At 42.0% G+C, this 11,586-nt stretch overlaps 1 protein-coding gene across 1 annotated transcript; it reads right to left on the reverse strand.

Annotated features, from left to right (window-relative positions):
• Positions 1-1,990: 1,990 nt before the first annotated feature.
• Positions 1,991-7,354, reverse strand: LOC306938763 (uncharacterized protein). Its single transcript, XM_079523058.1, has 4 exons — positions 7,177-7,354; positions 6,510-6,599; positions 6,187-6,390; positions 1,991-3,265 (listed from the first exon to the last, which is right to left on the reverse strand). Exons 1-4 carry the CDS (start codon positions 7,220-7,222, stop codon positions 2,232-2,234), a joined length of 1,374 nt encoding a protein of 457 aa, XP_079379184.1. The 5' UTR covers positions 7,223-7,354; the 3' UTR covers positions 1,991-2,231.
• Positions 7,355-11,586: the final 4,232 nt, after the last annotated feature.

Consider the following 11,586-nt stretch of genomic DNA (forward strand, 5'->3'; position numbering starts at 1 on the left):
ACGCACTTTACATTTGAAACAAATCTCAAAGTGCTACAACAAGAAGAAGAAGAAAAATAATCTTAAAATAATGCATGATTAAATAAAAGGACTAAAATTAGCACATTTCATGGTATACTGCTAAAAGGATTAAAAGCACACCGGGCAACAAATGGTCCAACTGGCCAAATGCCTTGTTAAAAAGAAATGTCTTAAGTCCCCTTTTAAAAGCGTCCACGGATTGTGGTGCTCTCAGGTGGTCGGGGAGGGCATTCCCCAGCCGAGGAGCAGCTGAACAGAAGGCCCGGTCCCCCATGGTGCGGAGTTTTGTTTTGGTGGTTTTGAGTGTGTTAGAATTTCCAGAGCGGCGGGAGCGGGTGGAGGCTGGGGGTTCAATGAGTTCCTTCAGATAGGAAGGGGCGTTGCTGTGGATGCACTGATGGGTGAGGAGGCAGACCTTGTATTCTATCCTGGAGGAGACGGGAAGCCAGTGAAGGGAATAGAGTATGGGTGTGATATGATCGTATTTCCGCACTCTCACCAGGATCCACTAGCAGCACTGTTCTGGATGTACTGGAGCCTCTTGCTAGGGATCCCGGTGAGAAGTGCTCTATCATCATGAACGTAATAAACAATAAATACCCAAACATTAAACAAATCAAGATAACACAAGATCAGTAAAAGGCAGGGAAAAACAAAAAGTTATTTATAGGAATGGGTTTTTAAATAGGGATTTAAAATGTGTGAGGGAGTCAGTGAGGCAAATTAATTCTGGAAGCTCATTCCAGAGCTTTGGTGCTCGGATGGCGAAGGCCCGATCACCCTTTGTGACGTAGTTCGCAGTACGGATTTTTAGGAGCCCCTTGCCTACGGACCTCAGGCTGCGAGGAGGGTCGTGAGGGGGCAAGAGCTCCAATAGCTTTTCAGCCCAGTTATAAGCAACAATGTCACTTGATAGCTTGCAGGTATCATGGGAGCCGTCTGCTGCTATTGAAGAAACCCGCCAGCAGTCCGAATGCCAGCTGTGGACCGACATGTCACAGACACGTCAAAGCAGTCTGCATATCTCCTCTGTATTTCTGGCTCCAGATCCAGACCTCTTTTAATTGCGGCTGTCTGAGGAGTTCCTTTGAGAATGCGGGCTGCCAAAGCTTTGGCGGAATATTCCCCACGAACATGGGTGGTTTCTCTGAATCTGCTGGCTGTAAGTCTAGGTTTGCGTAATGTGGCATCATAATCCACCCTGATGCACCTCACCTTGGAGCTAGCCCTGATGGTAAAGTCATCGATCCACAGGGACCACCATTTGGGCTGGTTGAGGTTAAAAGTTGAATACACAAGTTAAACACCTCAACACAGTAAACGGCAAGCTGTACCTTAAGAATAGCCATAAATACTACTATCAAGTTCAGGGTCAGCTAGCCTTAAGTGGTGTGACTTATAAAGGATTTATAGAGATGAAGAGATTCCAATCAATGAGAGAGAAACTCTCATTGATTGATCTCATTGAAAAGTTGTGCTGTTGAAGACCAGACACAAGTTAAACACCTCAACACAGTAAACTGCAAAAACCCACACTTAAACAATTTAAATAAAATACATATATAAGCTCACAACAATATGCAACACGCTGCGCTTGTATGTTCTGTACTTTTTAGGGATGTCCCGCTACACTTTTTCCTTTCCGATCCCACAATTTCTGTGTTAGCCGATACCGAATACCAGAGAATAATTAACATACATAAGCAAACTCCACATGCCCCAACATGTTATTTACCTGCCATAGTGTCAACCCCTTACCCCCGTGTCGGATCTGTGGTTAGACTGGCATATTTGCTGCTCCTGATATGAGCCGATATGACCAAATAAGGGCCGATCCGACACTTTTGATACGATACAGTATCGGGACATCTCTAGTACTTTTATAACATTCCTGTATGATGAAGGGCAATAATTTGTGGAAAAATATATGGTATATTTTAAAGGTCATTTTTGTGCCACACAAAGATAATTGCAGGGCGCTAGACCCTCCTGTACTAAGCTTTGTGCGTTGTGTTTACCCCATAGCGATGATTTGATTGGCTGAGCATGGAATTGACGATAAAAATTGAGGACACCAATTGTATTTTGGTGGAATGTGATTATGTATGATGAGAGCGCCCCTCACTTCACATGGGTGACTGGGTGGTAGCTCAGTCTGTAGGGACTTGACTTGGCTTTGGGAAAAAAGGTGACGTGAATGGAAGGAGGCTTCAGACTGGTTTGTCCCCTTCGACATCCAGAGGCCCCATGTAGTTGGTCATGATGCAACAGATGCTCCACAGCTGATTGACTGAACCGGTCATAGACAGAGGAACGAGTCCATCCCAGATGTGGTACTCCTTCACTCTGCGTATGGCCCTTTCCACCAAAATCCTCAGACGGGCAATCTGCTGGGTCTTGCGTGTGTCTTCTGCACTGAGCTGAGCAGATTTCTTCAGAGGAGGGATGATGAGTGTTGCCCCCACATCAGAAAGCATCTTCTCTATTAGAAATCCCTTGTCCGCCATTACTGCATCTCCAGGTTCAAGTAACAGTAACAGCTGTGATTTACGAGTTATTTCAATGTCTGAGATGGAGCCTGTATACAGTTTGGAAACAAAAGTGACTACCCCACATGGAGAGATTCCAATCAGACCTTTAAAGGTGGTGTGGTTTTTGTAGTTTGAAAACATTTCTGACTGTAGTGACAGGGCGGATGGAGTTTCACAGCGTATTTCTGTGCAGTCTATTATGACTCTGACTTCAGGGCAGTAAATCTTGAACTTGTCAGGCATTGTAGCTTGTATTTGCTCTCTGGTCATCCACAATGGTAGGGAGCCCAGAACAAGAAAAAGGTAGCTAGTCCACGTTAAGATGTTGCGACTAACTGTGGATTGGCTGACCTTGAATATGGTTGACAAAGTTCTCTCATGAAGCCCGGCTGCAACACGACAGAGGAACATGAAGAACTGATCAATGAGTGGGAGTTTGCGACGAGGACTACAGCTAGGTAGATCTTGTGCCGTTCGCTGTGCCTTGGTCCAGTACACTAGTTTTGAAGCCGAGGGCTTGATTGACTCCCAAAACACAGTGAAAACCTCCTTTGAGATGAATCTGGTGTAAAAACGGTAGTCTTCGTCTGTAACACAATACTGGTAAATAAGGGGCTGCTCCACATCAACCTTCATCTGAGAAAGCTCCATTTCCAGCATTATGACCTTGAGCTCCAACTCCCGTATTCTTCCAGAGGCAGTGTCCAGTTTAGCTTAAGAGGAAGGAAAAAAAAAAGGACATATCACTAATCCATCTATGCATTTTCCAATCTAATTCACTAAAACAGTCTTTAGCACACCTGATTTTCAGCTCAGCAGACATTAAAGATAAATCACCTGCACACTGTCTTCAGTTGTTCAAAAAAGAAAACGTTATTATTAAAAAGTTAACTTTTTGGTCAAGGACTTATCAGATGTCCTTGACTATAAGGGCTAGCTCCGGAAAGAAAACAGGGGGAGGACTGTGTGTACATCCGAGACAAATGGTGCTGTAATGTTGCGGTCAGAGACAAGATATGCAATCCCGATCTTGAACTTCTATGCATCACATTACGACCATACTATCTGCCAAGAGAGCTTTCCAACATATTTGTGTGTGTCGTATACGTTCCACCAGATGCTAACGCCACCAGAGCAGCGAGTCGGATCGCTGACTGTGTGCACCAGCATCTACAGAACAAGCCAGACGCGACCATGCTGATTCTGGGCGACATGAACCACTGTAAACTGGAGACCTTTCTGCCAGGATTCCAGCAGTACGTGAAGTGTAACACAAGGAAGGATAAAATCCTGGATAAGTGCTATGGTAACATTAGGGGAGCATACACAGCCAGGGCCAGGCCCCCACTCGGCACAGCCGACCATAGAACTGTAGGCATGTCCGACCATAACACTGTCTATCTTATGCCAACGTACTACCGGTCCATATTTAAATCCAGTAAACCGGTAAAAAAAGACAGTAAATGTGTGTCTAGGGACGCAACTGAGGAGCTAAAAGGATGCTTCCTATGTACTGACTGGGACATATTCTTTGAGGATGCTAGCATTGACACAGCCACCGAGGCTATTACTGCTTATATTTATGTTTGTGTTTAAATGATAGTGCCACAGAAAGTAATAACTAAGTTTAATAATAATAGACCATACCTCACGAATGAAATCAAGGAGTGTATACATAGGAAAAAGGTGGCCTTCAGATCAGGAGACACGGCAGCCTCAAAGGCTGCACAGAAGGAACCGAGTATACAAATGAGAGAAGCCAGAAAGAAGTTTAAGGAACGAGCGGAACAAGACTTGGCCAACTCTAACACAAAAAGACTCTGGGACTCCATCAGGGAGATGACTAATATGAAGTCGGAGAGGAAGCCCATCTTTGCTCTAGATGAGAGCGCCAGAGCGAATGAGCTTAATAATTTCTTTATGCGCTTTGAATGTGATACTTCTCAGGGATGCTACGAGGTGATTAATGAATTGAAATGTGATGCTGTTAATGACAGGATGATAATAGATCAGGACACCGTCTGTAAAGTGTTTAAAAACCATACAGACCGATAAAGCAACAGGGCCAGACGGAATGCATGCTTTCCTGTTGAAAACGTGTGCTGAGGAATTAGCCCAGCCTGGCACAGGCTTTTCCAGCTGTCACTAGACTCACATACAGTGCCGGAGATTTGGAGAAAATCAGTGATAGTCCCAATCCCGAAGAAAGCATGTCCACTAGAGAATAACGATTATAGGCCTGTGGCTATAACATCTAATGTAGTAAAATCACTGGAGAGGATCCTGACAGAGGAACTCCGAAAGGAGGTAGGACCTCGACTAGACCAGCATCAATTTGCTTATTCTAAGAAACGCAGTACATGCGATGCAATATCTACAGTAGCTCATCTCACTTTGAAACACCTGGAGAGTAAGGTAGCATACGCCAGATTACTTTGTATCGAGTTCAGCTCGGCTTTTAATACAGACATTCTGTTGCGTAAATTAGCTCAGTTAAATGTGAACCCCTTTATAATAAAATAGTATTTTTCTTTTCTCTCTAGGAGACACTGTGTAGTACAGGGGTGCCCCAAGGAACAGTCAGTTCCTCTTTTCTGTTTACCCTGTATACGGACGACTGTGTCAGCTCACATCCAAATCAGTTTGTTATCAAGTTTTCCGATGACACAGTGATACTTAGTCTGCTCAAAAGCGATAATAACATCCTCAGCCATACAGAGGGAGTAGACAAGTTTATAGAGTGGTGTGATCCACACCATCTGAAAATAAATGTAAACAAAACAGAGGAGGTCATAGTGGACCCCAGGTCCATAGGAGACCACAGTATGATTACTGTCCATGACCACAACATCAAACAGGTCCCCTCGTATAAATACCTGGGAGTACAGATCGATGAGAACCTGAGCTGGCACACGCATGTTACAACACTGTGTTCTAAGATACACCAGCGTCTACACTTTCTCAGAAGACTTAGGCTTTTTGGAGTCAGTGTAAATATGATGTTGACCTTTTATAGAGCTAGTATAGAGTCAATCCTAAGGTACGGTATGTCCAGCTGGTTTGGCAATCTGACTGTGAAGTACAAATCTCAAATAAGTAGGCTAGCAAACATGGCTGGGAAGATCATGGGCCACCCCCCCCCCCCCCCCCCCCCCCATCACTCCCCAGGACATCTTTGAACAAGCAGTGTTGAGACAAGCTCGGAATATTATATCTGACCCCTTGCATGTGTTGTACAGAGAGTACGAGCTAATGCCATCCGGTAGGAGGTATAGAACTCCACGGTATGAGTATAACAGATTTAAACACTCTTTTGTTCCCCTGTCAACCAAAATGCTCAATCAGAGATCGCCGAATGCACTTTACTGACTGAAAGCACTTTATTGACTAGTTGCACTTTAACAAGGGAATGTGTGCAATATCTCTGTTTATGTGAACTTGTCTGTTATGTGTATGCAGCTGTGACTCTGTCTCCAAGACAAATTTCTCCCAAGGGAGACAAATAAAGAACCTTGAACTTGAACCTTGAATCTTAAAGATTATAATTGTTTATCGAGTAAGTGAAGACGCCATACTGTCAATACTTGTATCTTGTATCTTTTCTGTAAGAAGACAGTACATGTTGTATACTAACCAGGAGATGGACGGCAATCATAATCGTGATCTTTGGAGACTGCACCTGCAGTGTACTGCCTTGTTTGTACTGTCCCCAGTTCACTGTCCTCTGTCCTCTGTGATGTTGTCCTCTGTCCGCCAGACTGTCCCCTGTCTGCTGGAATGTCCCCTGTCTGCTGGTCTGTTCCTCCATGTCCTCTGTAGTCGGTGCTTCCCCCTGGGGCTAAGGGTCGGTGATATGGAAAATATGAGACAATAACTTTTCAATCAGGATACATGATATTACCACAATATTTTTTCATGCGTTTTTTAGGGTTATTATTCAAGTTACTTAACCCCTACCTGGGGCGGACATCTCCGCACAGTCATCCAAGACAGCAGCACACAGGCGCTTCCGTGCTCGCTCGTACACCGACTCCCGTGTTCTTGAACCTATCCCCAGTAGTGTAAGAAAGAAATCCCAAAACATATCACCATAGTTTTCAGTTTCATGGGTAAATGCACATATTTTTTTCATTTTTTTCAAATAAATAGAATTTGGGGTTAAAATAAAACTATATTGTTGAAAGGTTAAAGATCAATATTCTGGTGGTAATAATTGCTGTTCAGTAACAGGGGTCTCCCATCTCTCCAGCTCTTTAAGTATTTAGTATTTAGCAATACAATAGAGCCTGCAAGTCTCTAAATTGCAGTTAAAGAATAGCTACTATGAGTTGGTCTCGTCTCTTCAGGTGTTAATCTATTCCTGACAATACGGGTACTTCATAAACAGATGTTTTAGACCTTATGTAAAAGTAGGTGTATCTGGACTAATGAGCATCAATTTGCATTGATATATAATGATGGTTGTATTAAAAAGTCTTAAACGGTTTTAATTCTGACTTATCTGCCATTTATCTACATAGACAAAATTGATAGGCCTATCAATGGATTTACTGTTTACTAAAGAGCTGGAGAGACAGGTACACAACTGTAATAGTTAGGTTTAACATTGTCATGTGATAATTACCCCAGTCATTCCAGAGGAATCTTGAAGGCACTGCTCCTCGTTTCATGCGAGTACGTCCACCACTGGTTTTGGTTGACTTCAGTATGTCCTCTGGATTGAAATGTTCACTGCACACGTGGGTGCTTCCACGAGTAATTATAAAACGTGGTCCCTCATCTCTCTTGATTGCTGTCACCCATTTGGCACGTATCGTTTCATCTCCCGGAAAGTCATGGAAGCTCAAATGGGGGGTTTTGTGCTTGCTGTTAGAGCAAGAAGGGACACTGCAGTGTTGTGACATACTGCAGCAGTGAGAAAGAAAAGGGCAACAATGATTTATTTCTATGGTAATATTAGCTTTGATATAATGTTAATTCAAAACAAGCCTAAATGTGTTTGTGTTTCAGGAAGCTTTATTCTTCTCACACATACCTAGATGACAATGCATGCGTGTATTGGTTGGTCCGTATGAGCCCCTCAGAGCAGCTCCAGGTGGTAGCAGCCAAAATCTAGCAGCTCCCAAGGAGTTACTGTTAATCTGCACAGAGGTGCCCAGTAGGTACAGGGACAGGCACGACAGTCTGTTGCCACACAGACACCTGCACTGTACAGAAAACACTGCCTGGCCCTGAAAGACACATTAAGATGCATGTAGATAACTCAGACGAGACAGTATAAGTATCATTGCTAGCATTGTCAACCCAATCTAAGGCAATTTACAAATAATGTATAAATGTATCAGCCTGTTCAGTTGATAGGCCACTGGCCATGGCAGTTTCTAAGTGTGCATGTTAACATAACAATAGATGTCGGTTGCCCACTTAGTATGAAACTACCCTCCTAACACCAGTAGGCTTAGTGGTTTCAAATGTAGCTTTGATATCATATAATGGCAAGTTATTATACATAAAAGGTAGGCTGAATGTTTAACAAAAATGAGCATGAAAGAGAGGCTGTGTCAGTGTAACTAAAACTAACATTGTTCATCCTATGCTATGCATCACAGGAGTGGGTCAGGACAAAATCCCTTAAACAAATGACTAAAATGATTGATATATATAGAAACAGATTATATTAAAAGCTTTGAACAAGAGTCAAATGTATGGTGGAGGTATAGTGATCATTATACATTCATATAAAAAGGTAAAGCTTAAGATAAACCAGGCTAAATACACAGAGGGAAATCGCTAGCATCATTAGCATTCGTTAGCTTCCATTTCCAACTAACGTAGACATTTTTACAACAGTAAAATGCAAAAGACCGATAACATTAGCAAGACAAGATCATCGCAAAGCCGTAAATACCATTACCTTATAATGTACCGTTCGAAATTAAATATTGTCGCCGTAGATCTTAAGAGGTCCATAACAACTCAATGGAGCTAAAAATATTTTCCCCTCCAACGCGTAAACCGGAAGAGGAAATGACATCACGTGAATCCGGGCTATAACAGCCATGCAGATAGGTGTCCACCCGTACAGAGACATCAAAGACGGACGCTGTCAGCTGCTTTTCGGCAGCCCAGAAGCCTGGTTGCTCAACGATAAGTGGCGCAAGATGCTGAACACCCCAGTGTATCGCAAAAACCTCATGGGTATCGTTGTTGACGAGGTACATCTCACTTACAAATGGTGAGTACAGACAAATTACTATGACAAATGAACGACTATCATAGTAGTGTCTTGTCTTTTACTTGATCATGCAAATGTCAAAATCGATAAAAACACATCTATGGTAGTACTGTAGCTTGATCCAGCATCCAAGGCTAATAGTAATAAATAATATAACGTTAGCCTCGTACTTTTAATTTACATTTAATTTAGTACATTCTGTAATGTCTGTTGAGACTAGCCTAACGTTATAAATCACACCCGTGTGAAGTGACTAAGTGATCTCATCTCATTCTGGCCAATCACAATTTGTGTCCTCACTTTAGTCATGTTTGTGTTTGCACTGGCCTAATGTGCACAGGCACTCAAAACTAGTCATAGGAAACGGTTTGTGTTTACACTTTTTTTACACAATCAAAAATAACCATAGTCAGTAGTAGCAAAACAATGTTTGTGTTTATAGAAACCCTCACAGCCGGACATAGGGGCTAGCACCCCTCAACAATGCCCAAAATATCTTCACCTCTCAGTCTCTGCCATCATGATTGACAAATAGTAGACAAAGTATGCAACCTCAGCACTTGAGTTAAAGTGGTCCTGGTCAAATATTACTCAAATCCAAATGAAAGCTTGTTACAATGTGACACGTGAGCTTGTAGATTTGCTTATTATTGTTTATTGTAAGTGTACCTTTTCTCTTCCTACAAATGTATGGAGTCAAAAGTACAATATTTGTCTTTGAAATGTAGTGGAGTAAAATACAAAGTCACATGCATGTCCACATGTTAATTATAATACTGTTTTTCTCCCTTCTAACAGGGGACAGGGTGCAAATGGAAAGCCTGCTTTCAGAGAGAGCTTTGGAAAGCTAAACCAGCTCAGATCCATTGTGAGAGAAGGTGAGTGATGTAAATACTAGTTGTTGTTAAGTAGTGTACTACAGTGCTTTTTATTTATGATTAGTCATTTTAAGCTATGAAGAGTAATGTTTATGTAATGTTAATAGTTTGTTCTAATAATGTTCATTTGAGTAATTTTTATTTGTAATCTTATATTGTCCAGGTATACCAATTTTGGCTTTGACAGCATCTGCAGACATGGAATCCAGAAAGGAAGTCTGCAGACTTCTGCAAATGGAGAATGCAACGCAAGTGATCGTGAGCCCAAACAGAGACAACATCAGACTAGGACTGGTCTCCCCTCCACTTGTAGAGAAACTACAGTGCCTGGACTGGATTGTGGATGAGGTTAGAGCCAAGGCTACAACAATGTCTCCAATACTCATCTACTGTCGGTCAATAAAGGCAGTAGGACAAGTCTTCTGCTACCTGAAAGCAGAACTGGCTGATGATGCTTGGGTTGCCAGAGATCCAGACCACAAGGCAAACACTCAGCTCATTGGCATTTATCATTCAAAGACACACAAACACAACAAGGACAGAGTGATTTCTTCCCTGAATGGTCAGGGAAACTGCAGAGTTGTGGTTGCCACAACAGCACTTGGAATGGGACTGAACTTCCAAAATATCACCCATGTAGTGATGTATGGGCCACCAAATGACACTGAATCAATAGTACAACAGGTTGGCAGAGCTGGTAGAAATGGTCTTCAATCGCATGCAATTTTGTACAACACAAAACAGTCACTGAAAGTGGATGAGGCAGTGAAAGAAGTACTCAAATCAGGAAAAGACAGCTGCTTCAGAAAAGCCCTGTACGGTACTTTTGAAAACAATTCTCAAAGTCTAGAGACAGGTCATCTCTGCTGTACCTACTGCCACAAGTCATGCTCATGTGGTGGACCAGGTGTTTGTGTTGAGCCTATGCCCATTTATGAGATTCTAAAAGATGTGTGTGCACCTGTGCAATCAAGAGAAGTTGGGCATGAGAATATAACATTAATCAAGAGTATGTTGGAGGACTACAATAATGAATTGGTTAATAACAAGCCATACCTATACACTACTCAGGCAGCCTGTACTGGATTTAGCACAGAGCTAATAGATGCTGTTTTGAACAACTGTCAACATATATTTAACGTTGACTACATTGTCAATCACCTGCCCGTTTTCAGCCACCAACATGCTCGGTACATCCTAGAAGTAATGAATGAGGTTTTTGATGATATTGATGAACTGCCACATACTTTCCCTGAGGAGGATGAAAGTGATAGTGAGCCAGATATGTATTACCTTGACTATTTTGATGAGGAAGATGAGAATTCAGACGTCGACGACTGAATTGCAGTGGTGGAAAAAGTACTGATTGTTTTACCACATTGAGTGGCAAAGCAACAGGCAAAGTGAGTTTAACATTGTTTAATGTTGTTTAATGCAATCAGATAGGACTTTTCTGTTTGGATGTATGGGCTGTCAAGGCCAGAAAGTAGTTTTCTTGCCACTCAGGCGTTCCTGCATAACTTCCTGGTTTGATGATGTCACGCGCATACTCTCTATACTGCAATGTAGAACTGGAATTCAAAATGTACTTGAGTTAAAGTACAAAGTGTTGGCATTACAATGTACTTAATGTACCACCAATAACTACTCATTTTGCAGAATGTCCCATTTCAAGTGTTCAAATGTCTAAACATTGTTTGAAAATATCTACAAGATGAGCTTGTAGATCGGCTGTTTTTAAATGGCCAAAATGTATATATGGCTGGAGTGGTTAATGTTTTTGTAATTTGTAAAAAAAAGTCAATCTACAAAATAACTAAAGAGTACAATATTTGGAGATGGAGTAAAACTGAAAGTAGAAAAAATACCTCAATTGTATTTAAGTTATTTTCACACAATGACTTGTGTATAATAAATACAT

The sequence above is a fragment of the Electrona antarctica genome, assembly GCF_951216825.1.
Source record: "Electrona antarctica genome assembly, chromosome: 15".
Lineage (NCBI taxonomy): Eukaryota > Metazoa > Chordata > Actinopteri > Myctophiformes > Myctophidae > Electrona > Electrona antarctica.